This window comes from Nicotiana attenuata, unplaced genomic scaffold (assembly GCF_001879085.1).
Source record: "Nicotiana attenuata strain UT unplaced genomic scaffold, NIATTr2, whole genome shotgun sequence".
NCBI lineage: Eukaryota > Viridiplantae > Streptophyta > Magnoliopsida > Solanales > Solanaceae > Nicotiana > Nicotiana attenuata.
The window spans coordinates 51,951-78,652 of record NW_017674541.1 but is presented as its reverse complement, the minus strand read 5'-3'; the positions used below and the strand labels follow the sequence as shown (position 1 = coordinate 78,652).

At 38.2% G+C, this 26,702-nt stretch overlaps 4 protein-coding genes across 7 annotated transcripts in view; 3 read left to right on the top strand and 1 right to left on the bottom strand.

The window, feature by feature from the left end:
* The first annotated feature begins 11,189 nt into the window (after positions 1-11,189).
* On the top strand, positions 11,190-15,068 carry LOC109218864 (ACT domain-containing protein ACR6-like). Its single transcript, XM_019383259.1, has 7 exons — positions 11,190-11,517; positions 11,821-11,866; positions 12,034-12,148; positions 12,238-12,305; positions 13,286-13,894; positions 14,075-14,179; positions 14,269-15,068. Exons 1-7 carry the CDS (start codon positions 11,471-11,473, stop codon positions 14,608-14,610), a joined length of 1,332 nt encoding a protein of 443 aa, XP_019238804.1. The 5' UTR covers positions 11,190-11,470; the 3' UTR covers positions 14,611-15,068.
* Positions 15,069-15,198: 130 nt separating this feature from the next.
* On the top strand, positions 15,199-17,905 carry LOC109218862 (pentatricopeptide repeat-containing protein At5g14080). Of its 3 annotated transcripts, none has more exons than XM_019383257.1 (3): positions 15,199-17,175; positions 17,269-17,290; positions 17,427-17,561. In XM_019383257.1, exons 1-3 carry the CDS (start codon positions 15,516-15,518, stop codon positions 17,470-17,472), a joined length of 1,728 nt encoding a protein of 575 aa, XP_019238802.1. In that variant the 5' UTR covers positions 15,199-15,515; the 3' UTR covers positions 17,473-17,561. The 3 variants fall into 3 exon arrangements, with proteins under 3 accessions (XP_019238802.1, XP_019238801.1, XP_019238803.1); XM_019383258.1 differs by having other exon boundaries at positions 15,200-17,175; positions 17,269-17,311; positions 17,427-17,516; XM_019383256.1 differs by lacking the exon at positions 17,269-17,290 and having other exon boundaries at positions 17,427-17,905.
* An 843-nt stretch (positions 17,906-18,748) lies between these two features.
* Positions 18,749-25,594, top strand: LOC109218860 (actin-related protein 2). Of its 2 annotated transcripts, none has more exons than XM_019383253.1 (15): positions 18,749-18,997; positions 19,917-20,027; positions 20,430-20,591; positions 20,704-20,775; positions 20,871-20,949; positions 21,169-21,218; positions 21,491-21,594; positions 21,698-21,766; positions 21,841-21,904; positions 22,088-22,156; positions 22,614-22,697; positions 22,801-22,859; positions 23,357-23,423; positions 23,939-24,022; positions 24,964-25,594. In XM_019383253.1, exons 1-15 carry the CDS (start codon positions 18,956-18,958, stop codon positions 25,042-25,044), a joined length of 1,197 nt encoding a protein of 398 aa, XP_019238798.1. In that variant the 5' UTR covers positions 18,749-18,955; the 3' UTR covers positions 25,045-25,594. The 2 variants fall into 2 exon arrangements, with proteins under 2 accessions (XP_019238798.1, XP_019238799.1); XM_019383254.1 differs by having other exon boundaries at positions 18,751-18,997; positions 20,430-20,564.
* Positions 25,595-25,923: 329 nt separating this feature from the next.
* Positions 25,924-26,702, bottom strand: part of LOC109218861 — a 1,841-nt gene continuing 1,062 nt past the window's right edge. The window contains exon 3 of the mRNA XM_019383255.1: positions 25,924-26,573. Coding sequence (XP_019238800.1) covers positions 26,233-26,573 — 341 coding nt within the window. The 3' untranslated portion in view covers positions 25,924-26,232. The remainder of the gene's footprint in view (positions 26,574-26,702) is intronic.

Genomic DNA, 26,702 nt, shown 5'->3' with positions numbered 1-26,702 from the left:
ATGCAGGGTAAGACTGCGTACAATAGACCCTTTTAGTCCGGCCCTTCCCCGGACCCCACGCATAGTGGGAGATTGGTGCACCGAGCTACTTTTTTTTAGTAACTGATTGAATCTTGTTTATCTGTCAGCGCAAGAATGCAATTTCTGGCTCTCAATTTTGACTTAATAACTACAGAGCTAAGCAGAGCCAAATACTCAGCTCCAAAAAATAATTCTTTCAGTTGGATGCTTAGGGGGAGGTACAATAATGCTTTCCTAATTTTTGTTTGACTTAATTCTTTTATTGGCTTTGCATAAATTAGAAGTGTTTTTTCACAAATGTAATTTATATTTCCTGTCCTTAATAGTGAAATTGCTAGATCTACATCCTTATCAGACTCCTAGACATTCTTTATTCAGCTGCTTCTAATAGAAAAAGTCTGAAGCAAATATACTAGTAATATATTCTATGGATGGTGCATTTATAGATTTATAACACATTGAAGAATCAAAGAAAAGATTGGCCATTTCATCATTTGTTCAGTTATGACTCCTGATTCTGTCGTCTGATGCCTTATTATGTGATTATTGGCAGGGGGATTTTGGTTACAGTTGCTCTCAAGGATGAGACATGCTGATCATTATTGAGGCTTCATATGGTAACGGGCAAAATTCAGAAAGATGTAAAAAAATCTGGTGTTCTTATGGATGATGCCTTTCATAAGTGTGGCAATTTTCCTTTCATCTGAAGACTAATTAAAAGTGACCTTAGCACCTTTAAAATGGTCGAATTTTGCAAGTATAGCCAAGGGTCTCGCTGTATATACATGGTATAGATAAACTCTGTACATTTTTCAGTCCGTAAAGGGAAAAAAAAGAACCAAAATGTAATGTTGCATATGCAAGAAACCATCTTCAACATCACAATCAACTAGCATGAATGATTTAAAGATCAGGTAAATGGTATTTGCAAGATATTCAAATCTGTAAAATCATGAAAGGAAGAGGTTGCTTTCCTATAACTTTGGCAGCTGTCATTGAATGGATTGTTCTATAAATTAAACAAATTATGGGCAAAGTTTTGCTTTCTTATATTCAATCATCTTCTACTTGAACCTAATATATGAATTCTTGGGGTGAATTCAAAAATAGCCAGATTTACAAGTGGTAATTGAAAAATAGCCACAGTTTTAAAAATAATGGAAATTTAGCCACTTTTTATATAAAGATAAATCTGAACGAAAACACTGTTCAAGATCTGGAAAATATTCCAACATAATATAATAGAGTTCGAATTTTTTACATGTGGAGTTCTAGTATAATATACTGGAGTTCCAGCATAATATACTGGAGTTCCAATATAATATGCTGGAAATTCATTCACAGGTGCTTTTATCTCCAGTATATTATGCTGGAACTTTCTGTGTGCTGGAGTTCCAGCATATTCATACACAGGCGCACCAATCTCCAGTATATTATGCTGGAACTTTCTATGTTGCAACAAAATAGTGGCTATTTTCAATGACTTTGCAAACGCTGACTATTTTTCAGCTACCAATCCGAAAACTGGATAGCCTGTGCTATTTTCACGAATTCTTGATATATGAGTTTCAACATGAGTCATTCCCTTTTTCTTTTGTTTCTGTCTTTTGGATAGCGGTAAGAGTTTTTCAGATGGTATTGTGTGGCCACACACTATCACAGTGTTTGCTCGTTATGAGGAATATACAAGTAGAGCATTTCATTCTATTCTCTTCTGTTACTTGCTAAGTCTACAGACCATAAGGCAAAAGCTAAAAGAAAAGGAGAAGAACAAACGTGGTAGCTCGTAGAGAAAAATACAAGATGCCCAATCCCATATAGCAACTTGGGGAGGGCATATTTAAATTGTTCTTTCTGTGTGCGTATGTGTAAATGCTCAATTGTGGTCCCTGCTCTATCCTCATCCTTACTTGCTTCACACTTATGCCTTTAGGATTATGCAAAAAGTTGAATAATCCAAAGTCCAAACTTGTGGTCCAAAATGGATAAAAAGAAATAGTTATTCACCTATATTATACATTAAAAATGGGTTGAATAATGAACTTTTTAAAAACAGGTCAAATATGGATAAGAACCATATTATGCACTCAGAAAATGGATAACCAATTTGTAAAGCCTCAAATTGGGGGTTCCTCAAGTTTGGGAGACTAGGAATTATCCCAAAAGTGATCATACTCAAAAAATCATAGATAATTTTTACCGTATCAAACATGGGTAGGGTAGAATAATTTATTTGTTTCTTCATTACATGTTTTCGACCCTTCCATATCCGCCCTGACCCGCAAGTTTGCCACCACTAGTCCAAATCAATGGGGCATATGATGAGCCATTGCCACTCACCTCTTTATCGCGTCTTTCTTGAACAATTTTGTCTACCAAGGCTTAGACGGATAGAAAGAAAATCGCCTAATGTTTTAGTATTTTGTTGGAATTTGAACTTCAAATCTCATGATTCTCAACCCATTTTAATAACCACCAGACCACATTGGCACATCCTTAGGTGCATTTGATAGAGATGACAACTGCACCTTTTAAAGATATTTACGGCGCTACGTGGACGACTTGTTATAGCTATGTTCCTTTCCATATCTTCAAAAGAATCACGACACATCCAAACTTCAATTATCAAAAATAAACTTTGCCTACTTGATATAATTCTGTAAGATTTGATTCCAGTACTCCCAGACCTAACTTGCTCTTTAAATGCCTTAAGTAGCAAATGATTATAATGGCCATTGTTGTTTGTATCGCTATTGACAGTCTAAACTAGATACCATTAGTTGTTTAAATTAGGTAATTGATTCTTTTCGCCTATCATCGAACAATTCAATTATGATCATTTAACAAAAAAATTAGATACCAATAAAACAACGCTAGGAGAAAGTTCGGGAATTATTAATTGTTGATGCATACCACGGACCAATAATTAATCTTGGCGCATGCATAATGTTCAAATCTTTTTGGAATAGAGGTGTTTGAGAAAAAAAGTATGAGATCTTTTTTGTTAAACTAATTAAATAAGAAGATGGAGGGTAAATCCTAGTTAAGGATAATTAATTTTAGATCCGAAATGAATAATATGAATAGAAAAAACATAGCTGAGTATAAATGCTGGCAGTGATTATGGCCAGATTTAATAGCATAAAGAGAGATGCATTAAGTAACATTAAATGGCAATAAAATGTAAATAAAGGAAAAGAGTCACCCAATCTTGACTGAGGCGGATCCTCTTTCATTTGATAAAGATGAATGATAGATAAATATAAGAACCTTAGGACCCTTTTTGGATCTTGTCACGACCCCGGTTCGCCCTCCGTGAACCATCGTGACGGCACCTAGTCTCTACGACTAGGTAAGCCTAAATTGCGGAAGAAAAACCAATTTTCTGCGGAAATAAAACAATTTAAAGCAGAAATAAAGTAATAACCAGCGTTTAAAAGCGTCGCTCGGCATACACAGTATTTAACTCTCAAAACCAATACATACATCCAAGACCCGGAAACCCACAAATCACAAGCTAAGGATACTACATAGCTCTAACTCCAGAATGTCTAACAACGAACAGAAATACAGAAGGGCTAATACAAAAAAAAAAAAGCAAGGATAGAAATGGACTCCTCGGTTTGCGGACGCGACAGATATACTTCGAAGTCTCTACAGAAGCGTCTCGCCTCAAGGATGCTAAGATTGAGTGAAAGTACCTGGATCTGCACATGAAAAACATGCGCAGAAAGGGCATGAGTATACCACAGCGGTACTCAGTAAGTGCCAAGCCTAACCTCGGTTGGGTAGTGACGAGGAAGGTCAGGGCTCTACTGAGATTAAATAAGATATAAGGGCTAACAATGTGGAATAAAATAGTATAAATAAGTGCAACAGTAAGAAATAACATAGAACTGGAAGAAACAACAACTAGAACAGAGACAAATCACGGGAAAGAAATACAGCTCAACACAGAGATAACAACCGGGGCATCTTCCAGGATATCGTCTTGTAGTTCCAATTACAACTATCCAGTGGATCTCCCGGGATACCGTCTCGTAGTCCATCATATATATATATATATATCCGGAGGATCTCCGGGGATCCCGTCCCGTAGTCCAACAATCGGTGCGCGGGGATCTACCGAATCCCGATTCGTAGTCCCAAATATAAATACCCAGTACTGGAGGAATCTACCGGGTGCATTCTCGTAGTTCCATATAACTGTGCAGGAGGATCTACCGGGATCCCACGTCCGTAGTCCCAAATAAACAAACAAGGGGGATCTACCGGAATCCCACATCCGTAGTCCCAATGTAAACACACAGCAGCAACACGAAGAATAGTCATAAATTGTCAACTTCATATCAAGGCGAAACATGTATATCTAACCTAGCATGTTGCACGTAATTCAAATAAGGCAATCTTTAGCAAATAGGCAATTAAGTCATTTAGACATGCTTTCCTAAGCTAACAACAAGCTCAAATTTCAAGTAGTAATGACAGAAAGAAAAGGAAACACAATTTTAATTACTTAATGAAAATGGATTTTCAGCAATTAGCACAAGTACGCGCTCGTCACCTCATGTACGAGGCATTTCAAATATCACAATACCAAATCCTAAGAGGAAGTCCCCCACACAAGGTTAGGCAAGCCACTTACCTCGAACCGGCTAAATTGTCAACCCGAAACCACGTCCTTGACACGAGTATTCGACTCCAAATGGCCCAAATCTATTCAATCAAATTTCATAATGTAAATAACACTTCAAGTAACTGATTCTACAATTAAATTCTAAGCTAATACGCGAAATTAGGTAAAATGACCAAAATGCCCCTCGGTCCCACGTCTCGGAATCGGGTGAAATTTATATTTCCAGAATCCTCACACTCTCACGAGTTCATTCATACCAAAATTACCAAAATTGGACCTCAAATGGTCCATCAAATCCTCAATCAAAGGTCTCCAATACTAAGCCCTAGTTTCCCAAATTTTCACCCTAAATTTTCATAAATTTCTAGCTCTAATCCGTGAAATAATGACATATGAACGAGTTTTAAGTCCAAATTCCTTACCTCACTGAAGTTACCTTGAAACCCCTCCTTCAAATCGCCCAAAAAGCTCCTAAGCCGAGATAAAAATGGTGGAAATAACCCCAAGGTCGCGGAACCCCTTTTAAATCAACTGTCCAGCAGTATCCGCATCTGCCGCCTTGGGACCGCTTCTGCAGTCCCGCATTTGCGGACCAAAAGTCACACCTGCGACCCATCACTTAAACGCCCAGATTCCGCATCTGCGACCCCTCACCCGCAGGTGCGGTACCGCTTCTACAGAAAATATACCGCATCTGCGGTTCCTGATGATGTTCCCCATTTTTTCGCTTCTGCGGCTCCTCTTCCGCACGTGCGGCATCGCACCTGCGGTCCCAAACCGCAGGTGCGGAAATACAAGAAGCAGCAAAGTTCAGCAGCTGCACACACCCCTCAGACTCCCCGACAACCATCCGAAATCATCCCGAGGCCCCCGGGACCTCAACCAAAGGCACCAACAAGTCTAATACCACTGTCCAAACTTGTACCGATCCTTAAAACACCTAAAACAATATCAAAACCTCAATTAACCATGGATTCAAGCATAAGGACTCCAATTCCCAAAATACGCTTTTGATCAAAAAGTCTATCAAATCTCGTCCGAATGACCTGAAACTTTGCACACACGTCACATTCAACACTACGAAGCTACTCCAATTTTAGGAATTCCATTCCAACCCTCGGATCAAAATCTCACTACCGAACCGGAAACTTAAAAAATCTAGCTTTCGGCATTTCAAGCCTAAATTAGCTACGGACCTCCAGAATACAATCCGACCACGCCCCTAAACCCGAAATCACCCAGCGGAGCTAACGGAACCATCGGATTCCCATTCCGAGGCCGTCTTCACACTATGCCGACTACGGTCAACTTTCCAACACTTAAGCTCTCATTTAGGGACTAAGTGTCCCAAAACTCTCCGAACTTCAAAACCGACCATCCCGACAAATTCGAAATAGCAGAAATAAACACGGGAAAAAACAGTAAATAGGGGATTGGGGCGTAAATTCTAAAAACAACCGGCCGGGTCATTGCAGATCTCATGAAGGTTTGGGATCACATATCTTCTAATCTCTTTAAAGAGGAGTGTTTACCTATTTTCTAGAGAGAGGGAGAGAGAGAGGCCCCTTTTGGGAAGTCCTCTCTTCCTATTTATAAGGGGTATTCCTAGAAAACCCTAAAAAAAGGTACAATTAGAGGGAATATTCAGTAGGATATTCCTTTTGAGGATTCCAAAGCAAACTAGATGTTTCATCACTGCCCGACCTCAGCCTTATTGATGATTGTCCGACGTCGAACTGCCTGACCTCGGCCTTATTGATGACTGTCCGACCTCGGCCTGTCTGACCTCGGCCTTATTGATGACTGTCTGACCTCGGCCTGCCCGACTCGGCCATATTGGTCTCTGTCCGACCTCGGCCTTATTGATGATTGTCCGACCTCGGCCTTATTCATGACTGTCCAACCTCGGCCTGCTCGACCTCGGCCTGTTGTCTCGGCGTGCCGAATTTCTCTGATCCAATTTTGACCCATACAGTTAGTCCCTCCGCTTATCGAGGTCGTCTTTTTGGTCAAGCTCGGTGATCGGACTTCATTAATCGTAGTTCGAGAAATTCAGATGGGGAGGTCAACTAGTGCGGATCGGGGCTGAGGGTGTCAATCTTTAGGTCAACGTTGTATCCCCGCAGGCTGAACTTGAGAAGAGTTTGATCAGGGCCAATGACTCGAGTGATGAGTCGATCGAGAAGATGGTAGAGTTGGAGAAGGCCGTCGAGGCCAGGATGACGGCATCGAAGGAGGTCATTCGTGTCCTCGGATCTGGACGGGCGAGGAGGCCGAATGTTAATTCGAGCGAGGAAACCGAATGTGATTTCGGACGAGTTCATCGAATGTGAATTTGGGCGAGGTCGCCGAATGTGAATTCGGGCGAGGTAACCGAATGTGAATTCTAACGACGTCGCCGAATGTTGATTCGGGCGAGGTCGCCGAATGTGAATTCGGACGAGGTCGAAGTTGATTCGAACGAGGCCGAAGGTTGGTTCGAACGAGGCTGAAGTTGACTCGGACGAGTCCGAAGGTAGATTCGGACGAGGCCGAAATTGATTCGGACGAGGCCGAAGGTTGATTCGGACGAGGCCGAAGGTAGACTCGGACGAGGCCGAAGTTGATTCGGACGAGGCCGAATGTTGATTCGGACGAGGCCGAAGGTAGATTCGGACGAGGCTGAAGTTGATTCGGACGAGGCCGAAGGTGATTCAGACGAGGCCGGATGTTGATTCGGACGGGGCCGAAGTAGATTCGGACGGGGCCGAAGTAGATTCGGACAGGGCCAAAAGTAGATTCGTACGAGGCCGAAGTTGATTCGGACGAGGCTGAAGGTTGATTCGGATGAGGCCGAAGGTTGATTCGGACAAGGCCGAAGTAGATTTGGACGAGGCCGAAGGTAGATTCGGACGAGGCCGAAGTTGATTTGGACGGGACCGAAGTAGATTCGGACGAGGCCGAAGGTTGTAATTCGAGCGAGGTCAAATTCTTTTTTGTCGATGGCTCTTGGCCGTAGGGGTGTTATTTCGAGCTAAGGCTGAAACTTTAACCCGCCGTGGTTCGAACGAGGTCGAACTCTTCTTTTTTGGCGATGGCCCTTGGCCGTAGAGGTGTTATTTCGAGCTGGTCGAAATGTTAACCCGTCGTAGTTCGAACGGGGTCGAACTCTTCTTTTTGGCGATGGCCCTTGGCCATAGGGGTGTTATTTCGAGCTGGTCGAGATGTTAACCCGTCGTGAGTCCCAATTTTTGGAGAGTTTCGGGTGTCCTCTGGGTGAGTCCTAGTTTTTGGAGAGTTTCGGGTGTCCTCGGGATGAGTCCCAATTTCGCTTAGCTTCTGCGTTTTCTGGGTGAGTCCCGGTTTGCTTAATTTTGCTTGCATTGGAGAATATGAGGCGTTTCCTCGATTTGATCTAGTGCAAAGAAATGCTAGGAGGGCAAGCGCAGTTAGCAGGAAGCGGTGACGCTGAAGCAGAGTCGAACAACTCCCAAATTCATCACCTCGTGAATGTTGTCTTTTTAATGATGATGAAGTTGAAAATGCAGTCTGCGTCTGTGACCTCATATGAGGTGAAGATATATTAACTTCAAGAACCATATCTTATATACTGAATCTTTTGCAACTGGATACAATTCCCGCACAATGAAAACGAAAGAGAAAAAGGATATCTTTCATCCGATGGGAGCAAATGGGGTTGAAGAAATTTCCTTTTCGTAGCAAAATCAATTGCTAGTCACGTTTGTTTTAAGGAATTTTAGGTAATTGTGAGAGATATGTTTAGTCTATGAGTCGGAGGGATCATTGTAATAATGATAAATCTGTACACAGTCAAATAAGAATGAGATCATTGTAATCGCCGGAATTTTTCCTTTTTCGGCAAGATCTAGATCTGGATAGATTTTGATCCTCTTTTTGTGCAGCAATTCCAAACATCGACGCTACTCTTCGAACTTGCTAGAATCGAATTATAGATCTAGAGGAAACTAAAATTTTAACTAGAAAATCCCCACAGACGGCGCCAAATTGTTTGAGCAAAAAAATTATAAGACCTTTTTTTGTTAAACTAATTAAATAAGAAGATGGAGGGTAAATCGTAGTTAAGGATAATTAATTCTAGATCCGAAATGAATAATATGAATAGAAAAAATATAGCTGAGTATAAATGCTGGCAGTGATTATGGCCAGATTATATAGCATAAAGAGAGATGCATTAAGTAACATTAAATGGTAATAAAATGTAAATAAAGAAAAAGAGTCACCTAAGGCGTATCCTCTCTCATTTGATTTAAGATGAATGATAGATAAATATAAGAACCTTAGGACCCTTTTTGGATCTCATGAAGGTCTGAGATCACAGATCCTCTAATCTCTTTAAAGAGGAGTGTCTACTTATTTTCTAGAGAGAGGGAGAGAGAGAGAGCCCCCTTTTGGGAAGTTCTCTCTTCTTATTTATAAGGGGTATTCCTAGAAAACCCTAAAAAATGGGTACAAATAGAGGGAATATTCAGTAGGATATTCCTTTTGAGGATTCCAAAGCAAACTAGCTGTTTCATCATTGCCCGACCTCGGCCTTATTGATGATTGTCTGACGTCGAACTACCCGACCTCAGCCTTATTGATGACTGTCCGACCTCGGTCTTATTGAGCTCAGTCCGACCTCGGCCTGCCCGACCTCGGCCTTATTGATGACTGTCCGACCTCGGTCTGCCCGACCTCGGCCTTATTGATGACTGTCCGACCTCGGTCTGCCCGACCTCGGCCTTATTAATGACTGTCCGACCTTAGCCTGCCCGACCTCGGCTTGTTGTCTCGGCGTGCCGAATTTCTCTAATCTGATTTTGACCCATACAAGAAGTTGTATGAAAATTTTATTTTTCTGTGAAAGAAAGAAATGAAAAGTTGGTTTTTGTTGTTGGAGACAGAATGGCGTGAACTCAAAATTATCTGGGTCAGGATTAAAAATTTTGCAAGTTTGATGAATGCGTTATCCAATATTATCTGATAGGAGCCAAGAAGAACGATACAGAAAACATCAACGTGGACGTTCTCAAACAACATATGGTTGATTAGTGAATAGTGACTACTTTATCTATATTCTAGCTTTTTCCTAATAACCTCCGACTTCAAAAGTAGACATCAAATGTCGATATTATTAAGATATGATAGAGTCGAATTTTGTTACTCAACTATATGGTTTGTCTTGCTAAAAGTAGTGAAATCAGTGTCGACTAACTACTATCACATATTTAGGCCGAGTCACTACCGATGTTTTCTTTGTCGGTTTTTGGGAGTTTAGAATGGGGGATTCATGTATTCATTATCCATCCAATCCTTTGCAAATCCAGTAAAAATGGGTAGAAATTGATGTAGGATTTGGAAAAGAATAATTTGGAGAACACGTCGTAAAAACATACGTATCAGGAATAGGAAAAGGGTCCATATTAGGAGGGAAAGTTGAAAATTGCATGGGTAGACTATAGAGAAGATTTAGGCCTACCACTAGTCATTGACTTGGCGAAAAAAATCCATGTCCGCCGAACTATGTTAGGCTTAATTAGAGGGTGAGGGAGAGAGCTAAGCATTTGAAGAACATGGCCAGAAAACAAGTGAGTCATGCGGGAAATGCCGCCAAAGAGACACACCATTCCCCGAATTAAGTTGACCGATATTATTTATTACTCTCTTTGCTGGAGCTGTATGTTATTTTTTATCCATAGATGGCTATTACTATTTAGAGTTTGACTGCATTCTTGGATTCGATCTTATTTCATCTTGCTGTTATTCCTACTTGTTACAATTATCTTTTCTTTTTCGGTCGATTTCTAGCCGAGGGTCTCTGCCCTTCTGGGAGTAGTGGTAAGGCTGTGTACATCTTACCCTTGCCAGACCCCACTTGTGAGAAACTATTGGATTTGTTGTTGTTGTTGTTATTGTTGTTGTTGATTTATTTAATGTGAATCTATGTAAATAAACTCGAAATTTAAGAAAAAAAATTATGTTATTTACAATAAGATAAGAAGTTTAAGTCTAAATTGTTACTCCCTCCGGTCCACAATAAGCGATCATCTTACCTTTTGGCAAATCCATTAAGAAATACGAACTCTTAGAGCAAAAAATATGTATTCACTAAATTAATCTTAAATAATTGTTACATTGACAAATTAGAATATATAAATAAGGGCAAATTTTGAAAAAATAAAATTAATTCCTTCTTGATTATATAAATGGACACTATTTTGGACCAAAATAAAAATGTGAAATGGTCACTTATTGTGGACCGAAAAAATTATTATTTCTTGCCATTAATAAAGTAGTAGCATAAAATGGGTGAACTAACATCTTTAAAATACGTCTTAAAAAGTTACCATATTATTGGAGCTCAATTAAGAACTAAGGATAAAAGTAATTTTATTTCTAACAACAAAATAAGATAAAAAAAAATTAATAATAAAATAAACTGACCAATTTAACCAGGCTAAATTTAGACCTTTTCCTTAAAAGAAAAGCGTCCCAAATGGTGGGCGGTAGTCACCGGCCTTGGACAAAAGAAAAGGAGGCGCTTAATTCTGCAATAGGTAATGGTCAAATAGTGGTGCGGCTTTCTGTTTCATAATCCCAATTCCAAATTGGTGCCTTTTCCACTCCTTAAAGCGTCACTTTACTCTCTCTCTCTGTAAATATCATCAGCCTTTGCTTAGGTTCCAGGGACATTGGAGACTTATTCTATTTTAACCCTTTCTTCATTATGTTCTTATCTTTTTCAGCCCCACTATTCTTCTCCTTCTGCTTATTAATCAAACAAATTCTTCTTCTGAGACCATCATCATAGACATGGATGACGAGTATGCCAAGCTTATTCGGAGGATGAATCCTCCCAGGTACTTCTCTCTCTCTTCCTCGTTCTCCATTTTTTCCTTTGACTCAGTGTCCGACGCAGCACAGCCGCTAATTTTCTTTCGGGGTAGCCCAAAGTAAAATTTGATTACTATCTGAGCTTTTCTTCTGTTGTTAGGAGTGACTTGTTTTGATTATTTTCCTTGGTCTTCTTCTTGTCAACTTTTCCTTTCCCCTGTCCAAGAATTGCTTTTCCACTCGAGAACTGATCAAGTGGTTTATTTAATTAGGGTTTATGAAGGAAAATCCCTTTTTTCTCTCTTTAACCTTTGTTTTTCTTGTTACAGAGTGGTAATTGACAACGACTCCTGCGAGGATGCAACCATTATCCAGGCATGTCCTACACCCCCTCCCCCTCCCCCCTCCCCCCCCCCCCCCCAAAAAAAAAAAAAGGTCCATATTTTCTGTTTCTCTCTGTCAGTCTCTAGGCATCCAATCAACTAGTAAAAGATTTCACTTTCTGTGCTTAAAATATTTATGTTGTGCTCAAATTTGGGCAGGTTGATAGTGTCAACAAGCATGGGATTCTTCTTCAAGTTGTACAGGTTCTGACAGATTTGAACCTTGTTATCACTAAAGCATACATTTCCTCTGATGGGGGTTGGTTCATGGATGGTAAAGCTCTGCTTATTTACTTGAAGGTCAAGGAATTCCTTTTGGAAATTGAATTTCCACTAACTATTCTCTATATATTATTTTTTCAGTTTTTAATGTGACTGATCAAGATGGAAATAAAGTTAGAGATGAAGAAATCATCAACTATATTCAAAAGGTATTCATATTAAGGGCCTCTTATTCCTTGGACAATCTTCATCGCAGTATAATACCATGGTTTATAAGCAAAGCAAGCTTGATCCTTTAGGTCATTTGTTTGAGGGATTAGTTATATTGTGATATGCATGGATTATTATGTGGAGAACAAATATACGGGACTGTTGATGGAGAATAAATTACGCATGAATTAATATACGGTGAATAAATTATATGGGGATTTTTATTTATGAATATATCAATTATAAGTGTACTTATTTACTATGTTCTTATCCACGTATTGCTAAAACGTGTATTACTTATTCCACCTTCTATTCCATGTACAATAATAGATAGACTCCCATAAAACTTGTACCCGTATTATGGCCTGTTTGGCCAAAAGTGCTTTTTTTTTTTTGCCAAAAGCACTTTTGGCCAAAAATTGAGGTGTTTGACCAAGCTTTTGGAAGGAAAAAGTACTTTTGAGGAGAAGCAGAAGCAATTTTGGAGAAGCAGAAAAAGTAGCTTCTCTCCAAAAGCACTTTTTTGAGAAGCACTTAGAAAAATACACTTAGAAGCAGTTTTTTAAAGCTTGGCCAAACACTAATTGCTGCTCAGAATTGCTTTTCAAACTAATTAGCCAAACACAAACTACTTCTCACCAAAAGTATTTTTGAGAAAAACACTTCTCAAAATAAGCTGATTTTTGCAGCTTGGCCAAACGGGCTATTAGTTATACAATGTTTGGTCACTGTTGCGAAACCCTGCATGATTTTATAATTCAACCACTGTATAAATTTGTACAAATTTTTATACCATGATTGTTTTTGCTTATACCTGTAACCAAACGTGCCCTTAAAGTTTGTCTTTTGCCCCAAAAAAGTAAATAGGCTGGAGAAGACAAGAATCTTAAATGCAAATGATTATGTTGATTTCTTTTATTTCCTCCCTTATTCAAAGTTGCACGTGCACCCTAAATTCTTCCAATTTTCTGTTGTACAGACACTTGAAAATGATGAAGTTCTGCTACCCTCTTTGAGAGAAACTGTTGGCTTGATGCCTTCTGAAGAGCACACGTCCATTGAACTAAGTGGGACTGATAGACCTGGTTTATTGTCTGAAGTGTGCGCAGTTCTTGCTGACCTTAGATGTAATGTGGTGAATGCTGCAATATGGACACATAATGCTAGGGCTGCAGCTGTGGTTCATGTAGTCGATAACATTACAGGTTGTGCAATTGAAGACCCAAAACGTCTTGCTACAATCAAGAAGCTACTTCACAATGTTCTCAAGTGTAACAATGATTTGAAGACTGCAAAGATGGCACTTTCACCTCCTGGATTTACGCACCGGGAGAGAAGATTACACCAGATAATGTTTGCTGATAGGGACTATGTAAAGGTTAGAAGAGCAGAGCAGGGCAAAGTTGAGGATTTGAAGTCCAGTCCTTGTATAAATGTTTATGATTGTAGCGAAAAGGATTACACTGTGATCACTATGAGGTCAAGGGATCGGCCTAAGCTGTTGTTTGATATTGTCTGCACTTTAACTGACATGCAGTATGTGGTCTTTCATGGAGTTGTTCACACAGGGAAGAAGGAAGCTTATCAGGTAACGTTAGTTTTTATGTGGACAGTAATTGATGGTCTTTCTAGCGGTACTGATTCAAGAAAAGCATCGTTCAGTTGAAGTAGCAGATTAGTTTTGGTTTATTATGTGTCAATGAGATGGCATTTTAGCTTTAAGTCATCTCTTATATCAATTTGTCAACCTTAATTTGGCCTGCTGCAGGAATTCTACATTCGACATGTTGACGGGCTTCCAATAAGCTCGGAGGCTGAGCGAGATCGTGTGATACAGTGCCTTGAAGCAGCTATTGAGAGAAGAGCCTCTGAGGTAAAGAAACTGATTCCGAGACAAGAGGATTTTATGTTCTTAAAGCTTTCTCTAGCACGAGCCCACTAATATGTGCTAGCTTTCTGCAGGGTTTGGAGCTAGAATTGTGTACAGAAGATCGGCTAGGACTACTATCAGATATCACTAGGATATTCAGGGAGAATAGTTTGTGCGTTAAAAGAGCTGAAATCTCAACAGAAGGTGGGAAGGCAAGGGATATCTTTTATGTCACAGATGTGACTGGGAATCCAGTTGACCAAAAGACAGTTGACTCAATTTGTGAGCAAGTTGGACAAAATATTCTGCATGTTAAGTGGAATCCTTGTCATTCAGCAAAGCTACCTGAAGAAGGAACAATCAGTTACCTCTTTGGGAATCTCTTCAAAGTTAGAACCCTCCAAAATCTGAATCTGATGAAATACTACACTTAAGTGGCTGCCTGTAGAAGAATGGAAAACTTTGTACATATGCCAGAATGGAGATGTCAGATAACAAATAGGAAGTGTAAATAGATATCCTACCCATTGGTGAAGACCTGTTAGTTTTATGTAAATAGTGACCATTAGATAGACCATGTAGATAGTGATATAGTACCAAGAATACTGATAAAAGAAACTCTGAAACATCAGCACTAGCAGATATAGCCAAGGGGTCTCTGTATATACATGGTTATTGTATAGGTGCATATATCCATACTATATACTTTGTACAGTATTCACTCTCAGCTAGGAAAGAGAACACAACTATAAAGTAGACTATGATAACTTGTACAGATACTTATACTGTGGAGAAAACAAAATATGTGTAAGAGCTTAGTGTGGTTTTTTGGCAACTGTGGGTTTAGATCAAATGAAAACTTGCCTTGGCTAAAAGCCATTTGGTTTCCTCAGTCCTGCCTTTTGCTGACGTTTGTTTTTTCCTATAGTCTGCACTCTGCTATGCTAATGCAGTAATACTTTATCTATTCTTTTCTACAATAGCATTGTGCTCCTAATAATTTTTTCCAGTGAATTCAACTAACGTTTGGGAGCTGTTATGGCTTATTGGCTTCCCTTGTCGTACTCGCGAATGTGAACTTTTCCGCAACAAACTATTCTGCGTCTGTTATTGGTTCCACAACAACAACAACAATACCTCTACTCCGGAGGAGTAGAGAGGCTGTTTCCGAACTGTATAGCAGCATGCAAACGATTATATTGTAGTACTAATGACGTTATGATTATTTAGCTATTTTACAGTTTCTGCGATATTAACCTTTGGTCTTTAAAAAGGAAAAAGCATTCCATCAAAACATAAGGGTAAAGCGTTTAAGCGCACAGAAAACAGACCGTATAAAATGATGAAACGATCAGTGGGGGAATTGGCAAGTGCAATAAGCCGGGGTCTCATCCACGGATCAAAGCAAAGCAGCCCAAGTCAAACATGGACTCCAGCGTTAGAGCAAACGCTGTACAGTCTCGGATGTCGGGAATCTCTCAGTCCAACACTCGTCGCCCGAGTCATCGACCCTTTCCTTGTCCACCACCATTCCCTTGCTCTTGGTTTCTTCAACTGGGCCTCTCAGCAACCTGGATTCTCCCACGACTCCTCTACTTACCATTCCATTCTCAAGTCTCTTTGCATTTCCCGTCAGTTCAATACCCTTGATAAGCTCTTTAAGCAGGTAAAAGCCCAGAAAATCCGCCTTCATCCTTCGCTTTATCGTTCTGTCATTGCTTCCCAGATCATTGGTAAGAAATCCCACTTAGCATTTTCCATTTTCAGTGAGGTTCCTTCTTTGGCATCAGAGATTGGATCCCAAACTTGTAATTCACTTCTTGCTGCTCTGTCATCGGAAGGGAACTATAAATGTGCTTTCCAGGTGTTCGACGAAATGAATCGCAGAGGTGTTCGATTGAATACTCTTGGTTTTGGTGTGTTTCTGTGGAGATTCTGTGGATTTAATGGATTGGAAAAGAGTTTGAGTTTGTTAGATGAGGTGCGGAAGATTGACTTTTCGGGGATTAATGGATCCGTTGTTGCAGTTCTAGTCGTACAAGGGTTATGCTCTGGGTCTAGGATAGCTGAAGCTGTTTCTGCTTTTGATGAATTGAGGATAAGGGAATGTAAATCTGATTTTATTGCTTATAGCGTTGTTGCTGAAGCGTTGGGGAGTATGCGAAACGTAGTTGACAGAGAGTTTGTTTTAAAGAAGAAGAGAAAACTAGGGGTGGCACCAAGGAATAATGATTATAAAGATTTCATCTTTGATTTAATTTCAGAGAGGCTGATTTCCGAAGCTAAAGAGTTGGGCAAAGTAATTGCATCTGGGAACTTTCCAATGGATGATGATCTGCTCAATGCTTTGATAGGATCGGTATCAGCTATTGATCCTGGACTCGCCATCTTCTTTTTAAACTTCATGCTGGGTAGAGAAACGGAGCCTAATCTTGTTACTGTGACAAATTTAAGTGCAAACCTTTGTAAGCATGGAAAGATTGATGAATTGCTAGAAGTATTTCAAAAGTTGTCTGCTAGAAACTATTTTAGTGACACACAGAGCTATAATATTATGGTTTCATTTTTGTGCAAGGCTGGTAAAGTTAGAGAAGCTTACGAGGTTCTTCGTGACATGAGAAGAAAAGGTGCAGTTCCTGATATACAATCTTACAATCTCCTGCTAGAAGCTTGCTGTCGAGAGGATCTACTACGACCAGCTAAACGGTTGTGGGATGAGATGTTCACAAATGGGTGCCCTGGTAATTTAGAGACGTATAATATTCTTATTCAGAAGTGTTCAGAAGAAGGTGAAATTGAAGATGCTTGTAGGCTTTTCAATGACATGACAGAGAAAGGAGTAGTACCTGATGCTATTATATACAATTCAGTCCTTAAAGGGCTTTGTCAAGCAAAAAATCTCAAAATGGCTCTTGAAGTCTTCAACAAATGTGCTATGCAGGATCCAACCGTTGCACGATCCGTATTGTGTACGTTCATCCTCAGCCTCTGCAAGGAAGGTATAACTCCGCATTTTTATAAAGATTTAACTTATAGACACTATTAGTGTAAAGAATTCTTACATTATTAATGTATTTTAACATGTTTACCAGGTAACTTGCATTATTTTACCAGGTAACTTGCATTATTTACCAGGTAGTTCTATTAGTGTATTGAAGTTAAACTCGTGTGATAATGGCAACCCTTATGATTATATATTAACTGCAAAAGTAGTTTCTTTTCTAATTCAAGTGTTATCCTATAATTGCAGGTTATTTGCTTCCTGCAATGGAGTTACTTCGTGGCCAAAGCACTGATATTGCATTTTTAGACTCCCATCTGATTTTTCTTAAATTTTTAGCCGATACTGGAGAAATAAGTTTGGCTGTTGAACATTTGAAGTGTATTCAAGGCAAATCTCCTTCGATGCATCAGGCACTGAGCAATGAAATATTGGCATCAATCTCATCTTCTTCAAAACCAGATCAAATTCTCAAGTTATTTCAAGTTATACAAGAAAACCGTCTCAATTCTACTAATGACTTGGGGAAAGAAATGGCTTACAGATGACATACCACATGTTTGTACATTCAGAATGCTCTATAAATGGGTCTTCACCATATGATTAATGCAGGAGGCAGCGGACACATCAATATACATATGAGAATACAGAACCGAGAACAATAATACATAGAGAATCTTTTTTTGGGTAATACATAACCAGGTCAATTTAAAAGGCTTTTCCTTTCTTATTTTCGCTCTCTTTTGCGAAACATAATAATTTTTGAATCACTCGTAAGTTAGCTAACTGCTTTCCCATCATGTATGAGGGGGCATTTGTGATTTGCTCAACATCAATTCTAGTCCTCTAAAACCACTAACTAAAATGTTTCGACCATTTACGCTGTTTGGTTCATTCTTATCAATCGTTTCATAATGTATTGTATTGTATAAAAAACTCACCACACCAAATCGGTTGTTTAAAAAAAAAAATGAGATTTTTCATTGTTCCGGACAATGAATTAACAATAAAATACAACCAATTTTAACTAAACAATCAAAACAAACATTGTTTTGGAATAACAATACAATATGATACAATGAGTAACAACCATCCAAACAAGCTGATATATAAATCTTTCAGAGTATTTATGGTAACGCTTTAATGTGTTATTTTTATGTTCTACCACTTTTAATCTTTTTAAAATACACTTTTGTTTGTTACAACACTATAGTGTGTTCGGCAACACGATAACATATTTTGTATTGTGATAAATAATCATAAATTGACTAATTTTACTATTAACTGTTAATATACCACAATTCTCTCTTTCTTTATCTAAGCTTGAGACTGAGAATATGACTAGACTTGCACATGAAGAGTTTAAGAATTTTTTTATAAATTTTTATGGAAAAGATGTGTGAAATACTGAATTAATAAAAACATAAATATTCTAGAAATATTATATTTGTATAACTTTAACTAGTTGTCATTAGTATTCTCAAAAATCAATTTTATGTTTGTTATGAAACAAAATTAGAATTTTGAGCGGATAATTAGACAAATTTATAATAAACATAATCGAAGGGATTGATTATGCAGGAAAGTTCACCAAAGAGGTAAAAAGTACAAAATTACCAAATTGAAGGACTCAAACGAAAAATATTTTTTAACTTCCGGTAGCCGGAGCTAGTCCATGACCATCACCAACTAAAAGCTTTGATCTTTGCTGTTAGCGCAAGACAAAAAAACTTAAAGGAAAATCGAGTCCATGATTGATCCAACTGAATAGCTACAAGATGGACAGTAGGAACGTCGTCGTTTGCGACAACGGCACCGGGGTATTGTCGTTACTCTTTCACATTGCCTTTTCTTTTTTGGTTTAGTAGAGTTCTAATTCATCTGAAGATCGCGCATTTGTCAAACGAAACTGAATTTTTATCCTAGGCTTTAATAGATGAAATTTTGCAATAACTTAATAGATTAGGGAAAATTAGAATAAATTTGGTGACTCTGTACGTATGCGTATATACTTCTGAAAAAGCAGCTAAGGACGCGTACAGGAACTGAAATGTCTCAATTATCTGTGTCTGAAATGCTTAAATCATGATCCGTCAGCTAGAGTTAATTTCTTATTTTGTGAAGGTTAAACTATCGATGTGTGATATCAATAAAAGTTCCTTTCATTCTCTTGTAGATTAAATTTAGTCAACTACGCTTCAGTCCCATACTAGTTGGTTGTGCTACAATCCCACACTAGGGGTGTATGCTACATGAGTCCTCTATATTGAGATGCATTTCATCCCAACACAATAAAGTATATTTTTGATTTATCAGAAAAGGAGAAATAAACTTTCAGCATGATCAAATGCATTACTTCATTGAACTTTGACTTATGTGTTGTTCTCAACGAAATTATTTTTTGTTTGTAAAGCTACTTTTGGTTTTATTTCTTTTTTGGAACTATTCATTCTTGAAAACCAAATCTCTGTCAATCTGTTCCTTCACAAGATGCAAGCTTTGACTTAAATGTGTGGTTTACGGAAACCATCATCCTACCTAATCAAGCATCCTTTCCTAGTGGAACCTGCTTTTCTGATTTATGAAGTGAAAGAGAGTTTACGCCGAGCTTTTGCTGAAGCATGACATGCTTCTAGCTATTGCCTTTGCCTTTTTTTTTTTTTAGCATTTTCTTTGGGACTGATGGTGGTGCTAGGAGATCGAATACATTTATTAAACTATTTTGATATCTAAATGCAGTATGTCAAGTGTGGCTTTGCGGGTGAGAATTTTCCCACATCTGTATTCCCTTGTGTTGTGGGGAGGCCAATGCTAAGATATGAAGAATCTCTTATGGAACAAGACTTGAAGGTAAACGTCTCTCTCTTAATCCTTACTCTAAAATGGATAATGTGAAAGAGTTCGCTTGCATTTATAGACAACTAGGAAGTTCTTCTTGGAGAAAGAAAATCTAAGCTTCAGCAGTTCCATGCTAAGCTAGATGATATAACTACTTCTTGTGAAATGAAGGTTTACTCTTATTTTGGTTCCCAGAAAACCTCAAGGATTGTTAGAGTAATGCTTATATTGTATATTCCTGGATTCTTTATTTACTGGTCTGTCTTGCAACCAGGACACTCGAAATCTTCTCTGTCATATTTTTTTCTTTCTTATATCCTTCTCTTATATGCTCTGCATTTTCACTATTGAGCTCTGTAACTCGACTCACAGGCTTCCTGATGAATGCGTAACTCTTTTACACTGTTTTTCTAGGATACTATTGTGGGAGATGATTGCTTGAAGTTGCGGCATCAGTTGGATATATCTTATCCTGTCAACAATGGAATTGTGCAAAACTGGGATGATATGGGGCATGTGTGGGATCATGCATTTTTCAACGAACTGAAAGTAGCTTCCTCTACTGTTAACTTCCCTGTGAAGATCTTTTATTGGTTTAACTTTTGCTTGCTAATCTTTTTTACAATACTTAGCTTATGGCTAGTTCATGATTAACTGAAAAAGCTTTCATTTCATTCTGCTGTTGAAGGTAGATCCGACCGAATGCAAAATTCTGCTGACAGATCCACCTCTCAATCCATCGAAAAATCGTGAAAAGATGGTTTGTATTCATGCTTTTTTTCCCACAGAATACATTCCCTTTTTGTATTGCCTCAAAGATTTTTAAATAATACTCAGAATATACTTGCATTATAGGTAGAAACTATGTTTGAGAAGTACAACTTTGCTGGGGTCTTCATCCAAATTCAAGCTGTTCTAACACTGTATGCTCAAGGTACCATTAAACATTAGGTGAAAGTTTGATATATGATTTCTTGGGCATAAATCATGTTTTTGGTTATTGTGCAAAGGACCACCATGAGTCCAGATATTGCAATTTTTGTCGGGTAAATACTTATTTTTGTTACAAGAATGGGTTTAATTAGATAGTTTGCTTTAATATGGGCTATATGTGATGGATTTGCTCATCATTGCTGTTCTAAAATATATGCAGGTTTGTTGACTGGGCTAGTCATAGACTCTGGTGATGGAGTTACGCATGTTGTAAGTTTTTCCATTGGCATAGCTGCTTTACGATCTATAGTAGTCTTGGTTCCGTATTGATTTTGCCAAATATAGAGCTGTTTTTCTGCATCAGAGGAGTCCATTTGGGTTTCCCTGACTAAATAAGATTGCTCCTTGCAGCTTCTGGTCAATGTGGTCATAAACGAAGCGTCTAATTCACCTATTTGTTTGTTTGATAGCATATAGTTGTATTTGCCATGAACCGTCAGATACTTTTCTTCCGTGTGTTATCAGAAAGTTCTTTGATGCAGGTTCCTGTTGTTGATGGATACTCATTCCCTCACCTCACAAAAAGAATGAATGTAGCAGGGCGCCATATAACATCTTATTTGGTTGATCTGCTACTTCGAAGAGGGTAATTGCCAACACATTTGAAATACGCTAAATGTGGTAGTTCATGCTATATTTGATTAGTTTACACCATTACTGGAGTTCTGATGGCCAGTCAATTTTTGAAGGTATGCAATGAATAAGAGTGCTGATTTTGAGACCGTCAGGGATATTAAAGAAAAGCTGTGCTACATTAGGTGAAATAACTTGTGTCATAATTTAATTCCTTTATGACTTCTTCTGGCGAGTAATGGTATTTGCTGTACTGCAGTTATGATTACAAGAGAGAATATCAGTTAGGGCTTGAGACTACTATTCTTGTTAAGAATTATACTGTGAGTAGGCTCCATCCATAATAAGCTCTTAATTGGAAAATAAATTTACTATTATTTTATTTTTTCTACTACCTTGGATCTTCTTTCAGGTATGGCACCTTCTCTTGGATAAAAAAATCTTCATGTTTCCATAAGAAACTTAGCCATTCAGTGACCCATTGTTTAGGTTTGTTTCTTTTTCAGCTTCCTGATGGGAGGGTACTTAAAGTTGGCACAGAGAGGTTCCAGGCACCTGAGGCTCTTTTTACTCCAGTAAGCATGCATTCCCATTTATTTTCCTCTTTCATAATCCATGAACATACCTTTTCATAAACATGCACGGGCTTTGCTGGTTCCTCATAGTGGGGAAGAGTAAATGCAGTTCACGTTTCCCCCCAAAGAAAGCTAATCCTGTATAACGCCGGATGCTATGTGACACTTGTTACCTAATCAGTGACCATCTTTTATCTTGGCAACTTTTTAAATTGATGGATCTTCTGTTATTGTAAACTAGTTTGACCTTTCAACCTTCCAACAGGAAAGCAAAAAATAGAGTATCATCTTCAATTCAATTTGTTTCAAATAAAGTGTTAATGAAGTCCTTAAGACAAACTGAAGAAACATTGTAACTGCATGGTTTAAAATGTTATTCCATGCTTCTCCGGAATTTTAAGTGATGGGTTGATATATGTGGAAGGAAGCTAAACATTATTTTCATTATCCATTTTAGGATCTTATTGATGTTGAAGGTGATGGCATGGCTGACATGGTATTTCGTTGCATCCAGGAGATGGATATTGATAACAGGATGATGGTACTTCAAATTTGAATTTTGCTGTATTCCTTGCCCGTAATGTTGTTATTTGCATTCCATCTTATTGTTAACATCATAATCATTACTTTGAAACTTTTTGCAGCTCTACCAACATATTGTTTTGAGTGGCGGAAGTACTATGTATCCTGGCTTACCTAGTCGGTAACTTGCTCAAATACTCTTCCTTATGACAGAGCTTTGAGAACTTAGCTGCCGAGTAATGCAATTGTGCATGACTGATTCTAAATGCTACATTATCGTCACGCTTTTCTAGGAGCTTTTAACTAGTGTGAATGCTTTCTTTGAATTTATGAACCATAATATATCCTTGAATTTTCTCTGAGACTAATGTTTGATCAATCTGGCAGAGATTTTGAACTATGTAACTGTTTTGTTGTATGACTTTGATAACTCTCTTATTGTGCTGTATCAAAATTTGCTAAAGTCCCCCCTGCCGTATCAGTCATTGAGAAAGAATTTTATCTCTCTTTGTGATTTATTGCCTTAAACTATACTTTTACAATTCTTATAGCCCTCTGTTTCCTGTGCGAATAAAAGGAATGCATTCTTTCTTGCCGCAGCTGCACCCAGACTCTCTCTCTCTCTCTCTCTCTCTTATTTAAATAACACTTTTATTTCCTTCTTTCAATCACTGACAGCCTTGAGAAAGAAATTTTGGACCGCTATCTTGATGTTGTTTTGAAGGGGAACAAAGATGGTTTGAAGGTAACGTTGCCTCTCTTTTGTTATTTTTGCCATTTTTTGAGGTTTTTAGCTTATGGATCAGGCTTATGCGACAAAGTAGCTTTTATTCGAATTGTCTGACCTACAAACCTAATTTGATTATTTGGAACCAATTTGTGTTGAATAAAATGGCATTTGATATCTGATCATGGAAATCATTTTCCCCTTGGTAAAAGCCATAGGGGAAAAGCTTTCATCAAACCAAAATGGCAAAAAAAGAAAAAAACATAGAGGAAAGGTTGGAGTGGGGGCGGGGGGTGGGGAGAAGTAGTTGAAGTAAATACCTTGATCACATTGGTACCTGCTGCTTATGACGGTTTCTGGTATAAAGTCAAGTCAATCAAAAGATGGAGATTTGAAAGTAGTTGGAGCAGGACGAGTATGGTTTAGCATATCTAGGAACTTCGCCTACAAGCATATTCTCTCTTTCATGTGTTGCTTGGTTTTTGTTGAAATTTTCTATCTTTATTTTTTATTTTATGTCTTTTCCGCAACAGAAATTGCGTCTACGAATAGAAGATCCACCAAGAAGAAAGCATATGGTGTATCTTGGAGGTGCGGTTCTGGCAGGAATTATGAAGGTATATGATATCTCCTTTCGGCTCTGTTCCTTCCACTACAATGCATATAAACAAGTATTTAATTTCAGAGAGGAAATTGAAATTAGAAAAGAGAGTAAGTTGGTTGCCTGGGATACAACCTTTTTCAATCTGTACTCTTTCCCATAACTTTCTAGATTTGAGTATCCCATCTTCAATTGAATTGGGGATCGGAAATGTTGGATTGTACTATTTTGATGTGACACGTTCTGGCAATCATCAACTTCAGCCGCAAGGAACAACAGTAACAACAACAACCCAGTGGATTCCCACAATTGGGGTCTAGGGAGGGTAGAATGTACGCAGTAGAGAGGTTGTTTCCGATAGACCCTCAGCTAAAGAAAAGATGAAAGAAGCACTAACAACAAGTAATAACAATAGAGATATTAAGAAAACCGAAACCAAGCCGCAAGGAAAATGCATTTTTTTCCATTTGGCCCTAATCCATCTCTTTTTTATTACACATTTTGTGCAATTGATGAAATCATCTGTGTGAAAGATATTCCGGTGGCTGAATGCAACTGAATAATCCACTCATTACAGCAGGTTAAGAAATTTTTATGTGGTAGCGAAAATGTTTTTACTGTATATTTTGCTGAAATGGCGATGAAAGAGCATATCATTTGGCAAAAAGTAAATGAGGTTATCTGTTTATTAAGTCCAAACAAATCATTGTGGCTAGTATATTTCATGTCTGTAAACGGTTCATGCTATCCCTCTATTCTAGTCAGGATCCTCGTTCATCTTGAAATCATCTATAGAATGGCATTCGTCTCTCTTTGAGCATTATTGTTTTTTCCTCATAATGTCAAAAAAGAAAATAGTTTCACTGAGTCAATATGCACCCTAATTGAAGAGCATTTCAATTGAAAGAAACATTATGATGTGAAATGAAATATTGAATTATCGAGTAATTTCTGCAGGATGCCCCTGAGTTTTGGATCAATAGACAAGATTATTTAGAAGAGGGAGTTGCTTGCTTAAGCAAGTGTGGCCAGGCGTGATTTTTACATGTCCATCACTTGTTTAAGCTTTTGCTATCTTTCCAAAGAAAAGCTTGGAATTTACAGATCAAGGCACGCTGAAAATTGTTTGAAGTATCATGGTCGCAATGACTGGCATTCAATGAAGAAGCTCTTATACTGTATTTACCTCCAAAATTCTCTAAAATTAACTGGAAAAAGTGTCTGTGTTTACTGCATCTGCAGTTTATCTGAGTTGAGCGGAGGATTCTTTAATGCTTGAATTTGTACAGTCGATATTGAAATAAAATAGTACTAATTGGAACCACTTTTGATTCCCTGCTGACCCATTTTGTGTGAAGTTCATTAAATGTGAGCAGAAACATAAGCAGCTCATCGTGTAATCTGGTGTGGGCAGAAGAGATTGAGAACTAATTCTCTAATGTGTTGCAGGTTGAGGTACATCTGTTGTTTGTCGATCTGTTGTTGTTAACTTCCCTTCCAGATATTCACTTTATATTCCTTGTTGTACCATGTGGAGAAGGCACTATTTGTGTTTCAAACACTTATTAAGTCAATCTTAAATTTGTAATTGAATGGCTTAAGACCTGTTGGTTACATCACTTAATGATATTAGATGGAATATAAATTGGAAAGTCTCTTGTAGCTAAGATAAAGTGATCGTTCTGCCATGTCTAAGCTTGTAACTTTGTTCTCTCAGTTGATGTAGTTGCAGTATTATTTCACTTGTTACATCTCCAAAGAAAAAAATTCATGTTTTGTTTCGTTGTAATAGTGCAGAATGATAAACATTTATCTTGCTGGCAGCTAGCACCTGTGCTCTGCTGTTGATATCAGGTTAGAGTTTTGTCATTCGACTAAAAGATAAAATGAGATTCTCATGTCCAAAGAGGTACAAGACACAAAGATAAACCTTCTTTCTCTTTCCTGTCCATCAAAGAGAAAACAGACTGATTAACCAGCTAACAACAGCAAGACTAAATGCCTGTTTCTAATACATTTCCTTGTATTCATGCATAGTGTGATGCAAGAATTTGATTACCAGAAATTGAGGACGAGGCACATGATTAATGGAAATATAAGGGAGACAAATGAATTATACATATTATTCCCTATAAATGGGAAACTGAAAAGTGAAAGACAAGGAGAAGACATATATGGAACAATTACAAAGGAATCCATCCAAGTGAAATTCAGTTGTTGGAGCTTCTAGTTCCCACAAAGAGCAACATTTTTCTTAGAAGGTCTGAAATTCAAAGCAGTGAGACTATAGATGCACATATTTGTTTGTTTTGATTTGATGGTAATCTCATCAGTAGTGGTTCTTGTAGAGCCAGGTACATTACAGGAAGAAGATGAAGTTCCAATAAGGCTAGCTCTGCAGGAATTGCCAATTGCTTTCTCCGCGGCACACTCTATTCCATCGACAGATGGTATCTCCAACCTGTAAACACCATATCTGTTGGTAGTTCTGTTGACTGATACTGATACCAGCTCTGCTGTCCTTGCTGACATTGCTTTGAAGGTGCAATCTATCTTAACTTCTACACCTGTTCATTGTTTATTCCCATATCAATGGCATAAACCGATTAATCAACCAATTTTTAGTAACCTGTCCAAGTTTAAATGTGTTCGGGTTATGACCCGTTTGTTGAGTTGTCCCAACGGGTTGAGCCCCC

Excerpts from the sequence above, each read along its gene's own strand:
- LOC109218864 (XM_019383259.1), top strand. The coding sequence starts at position 11,471 with ATGGATGACGAGTATGCCAAGCTTATTCGGAGGATGAATCCTCCCAG. Across the intron at positions 11,518-11,820 it reads CGGAGGATGAATCCTCCCAG|AGTGGTAATTGACAACGACT; the intron begins GTACTTCTCTCT and ends TTCTTGTTACAG. Across the intron at positions 11,867-12,033 it reads AGGATGCAACCATTATCCAG|GTTGATAGTGTCAACAAGCA; the intron begins GCATGTCCTACA and ends AAATTTGGGCAG.
- LOC109218862 (XM_019383256.1), top strand. The coding sequence starts at position 15,516 with ATGATGAAACGATCAGTGGGGGAATTGGCAAGTGCAATAAGCCGGGGT. Across the intron at positions 17,176-17,426 it reads CCTCAGCCTCTGCAAGGAAG|GTTATTTGCTTCCTGCAATG; the intron begins GTATAACTCCGC and ends CTATAATTGCAG.
- LOC109218860 (XM_019383253.1), top strand. The coding sequence starts at position 18,956 with ATGGACAGTAGGAACGTCGTCGTTTGCGACAACGGCACCGGG. Across the intron at positions 20,950-21,168 it reads TCTAACACTGTATGCTCAAG|GTTTGTTGACTGGGCTAGTC; the intron begins GTACCATTAAAC and ends AAATATATGCAG. Across the intron at positions 21,595-21,697 it reads GATCTGCTACTTCGAAGAGG|GTATGCAATGAATAAGAGTG; the intron begins GTAATTGCCAAC and ends CAATTTTTGAAG.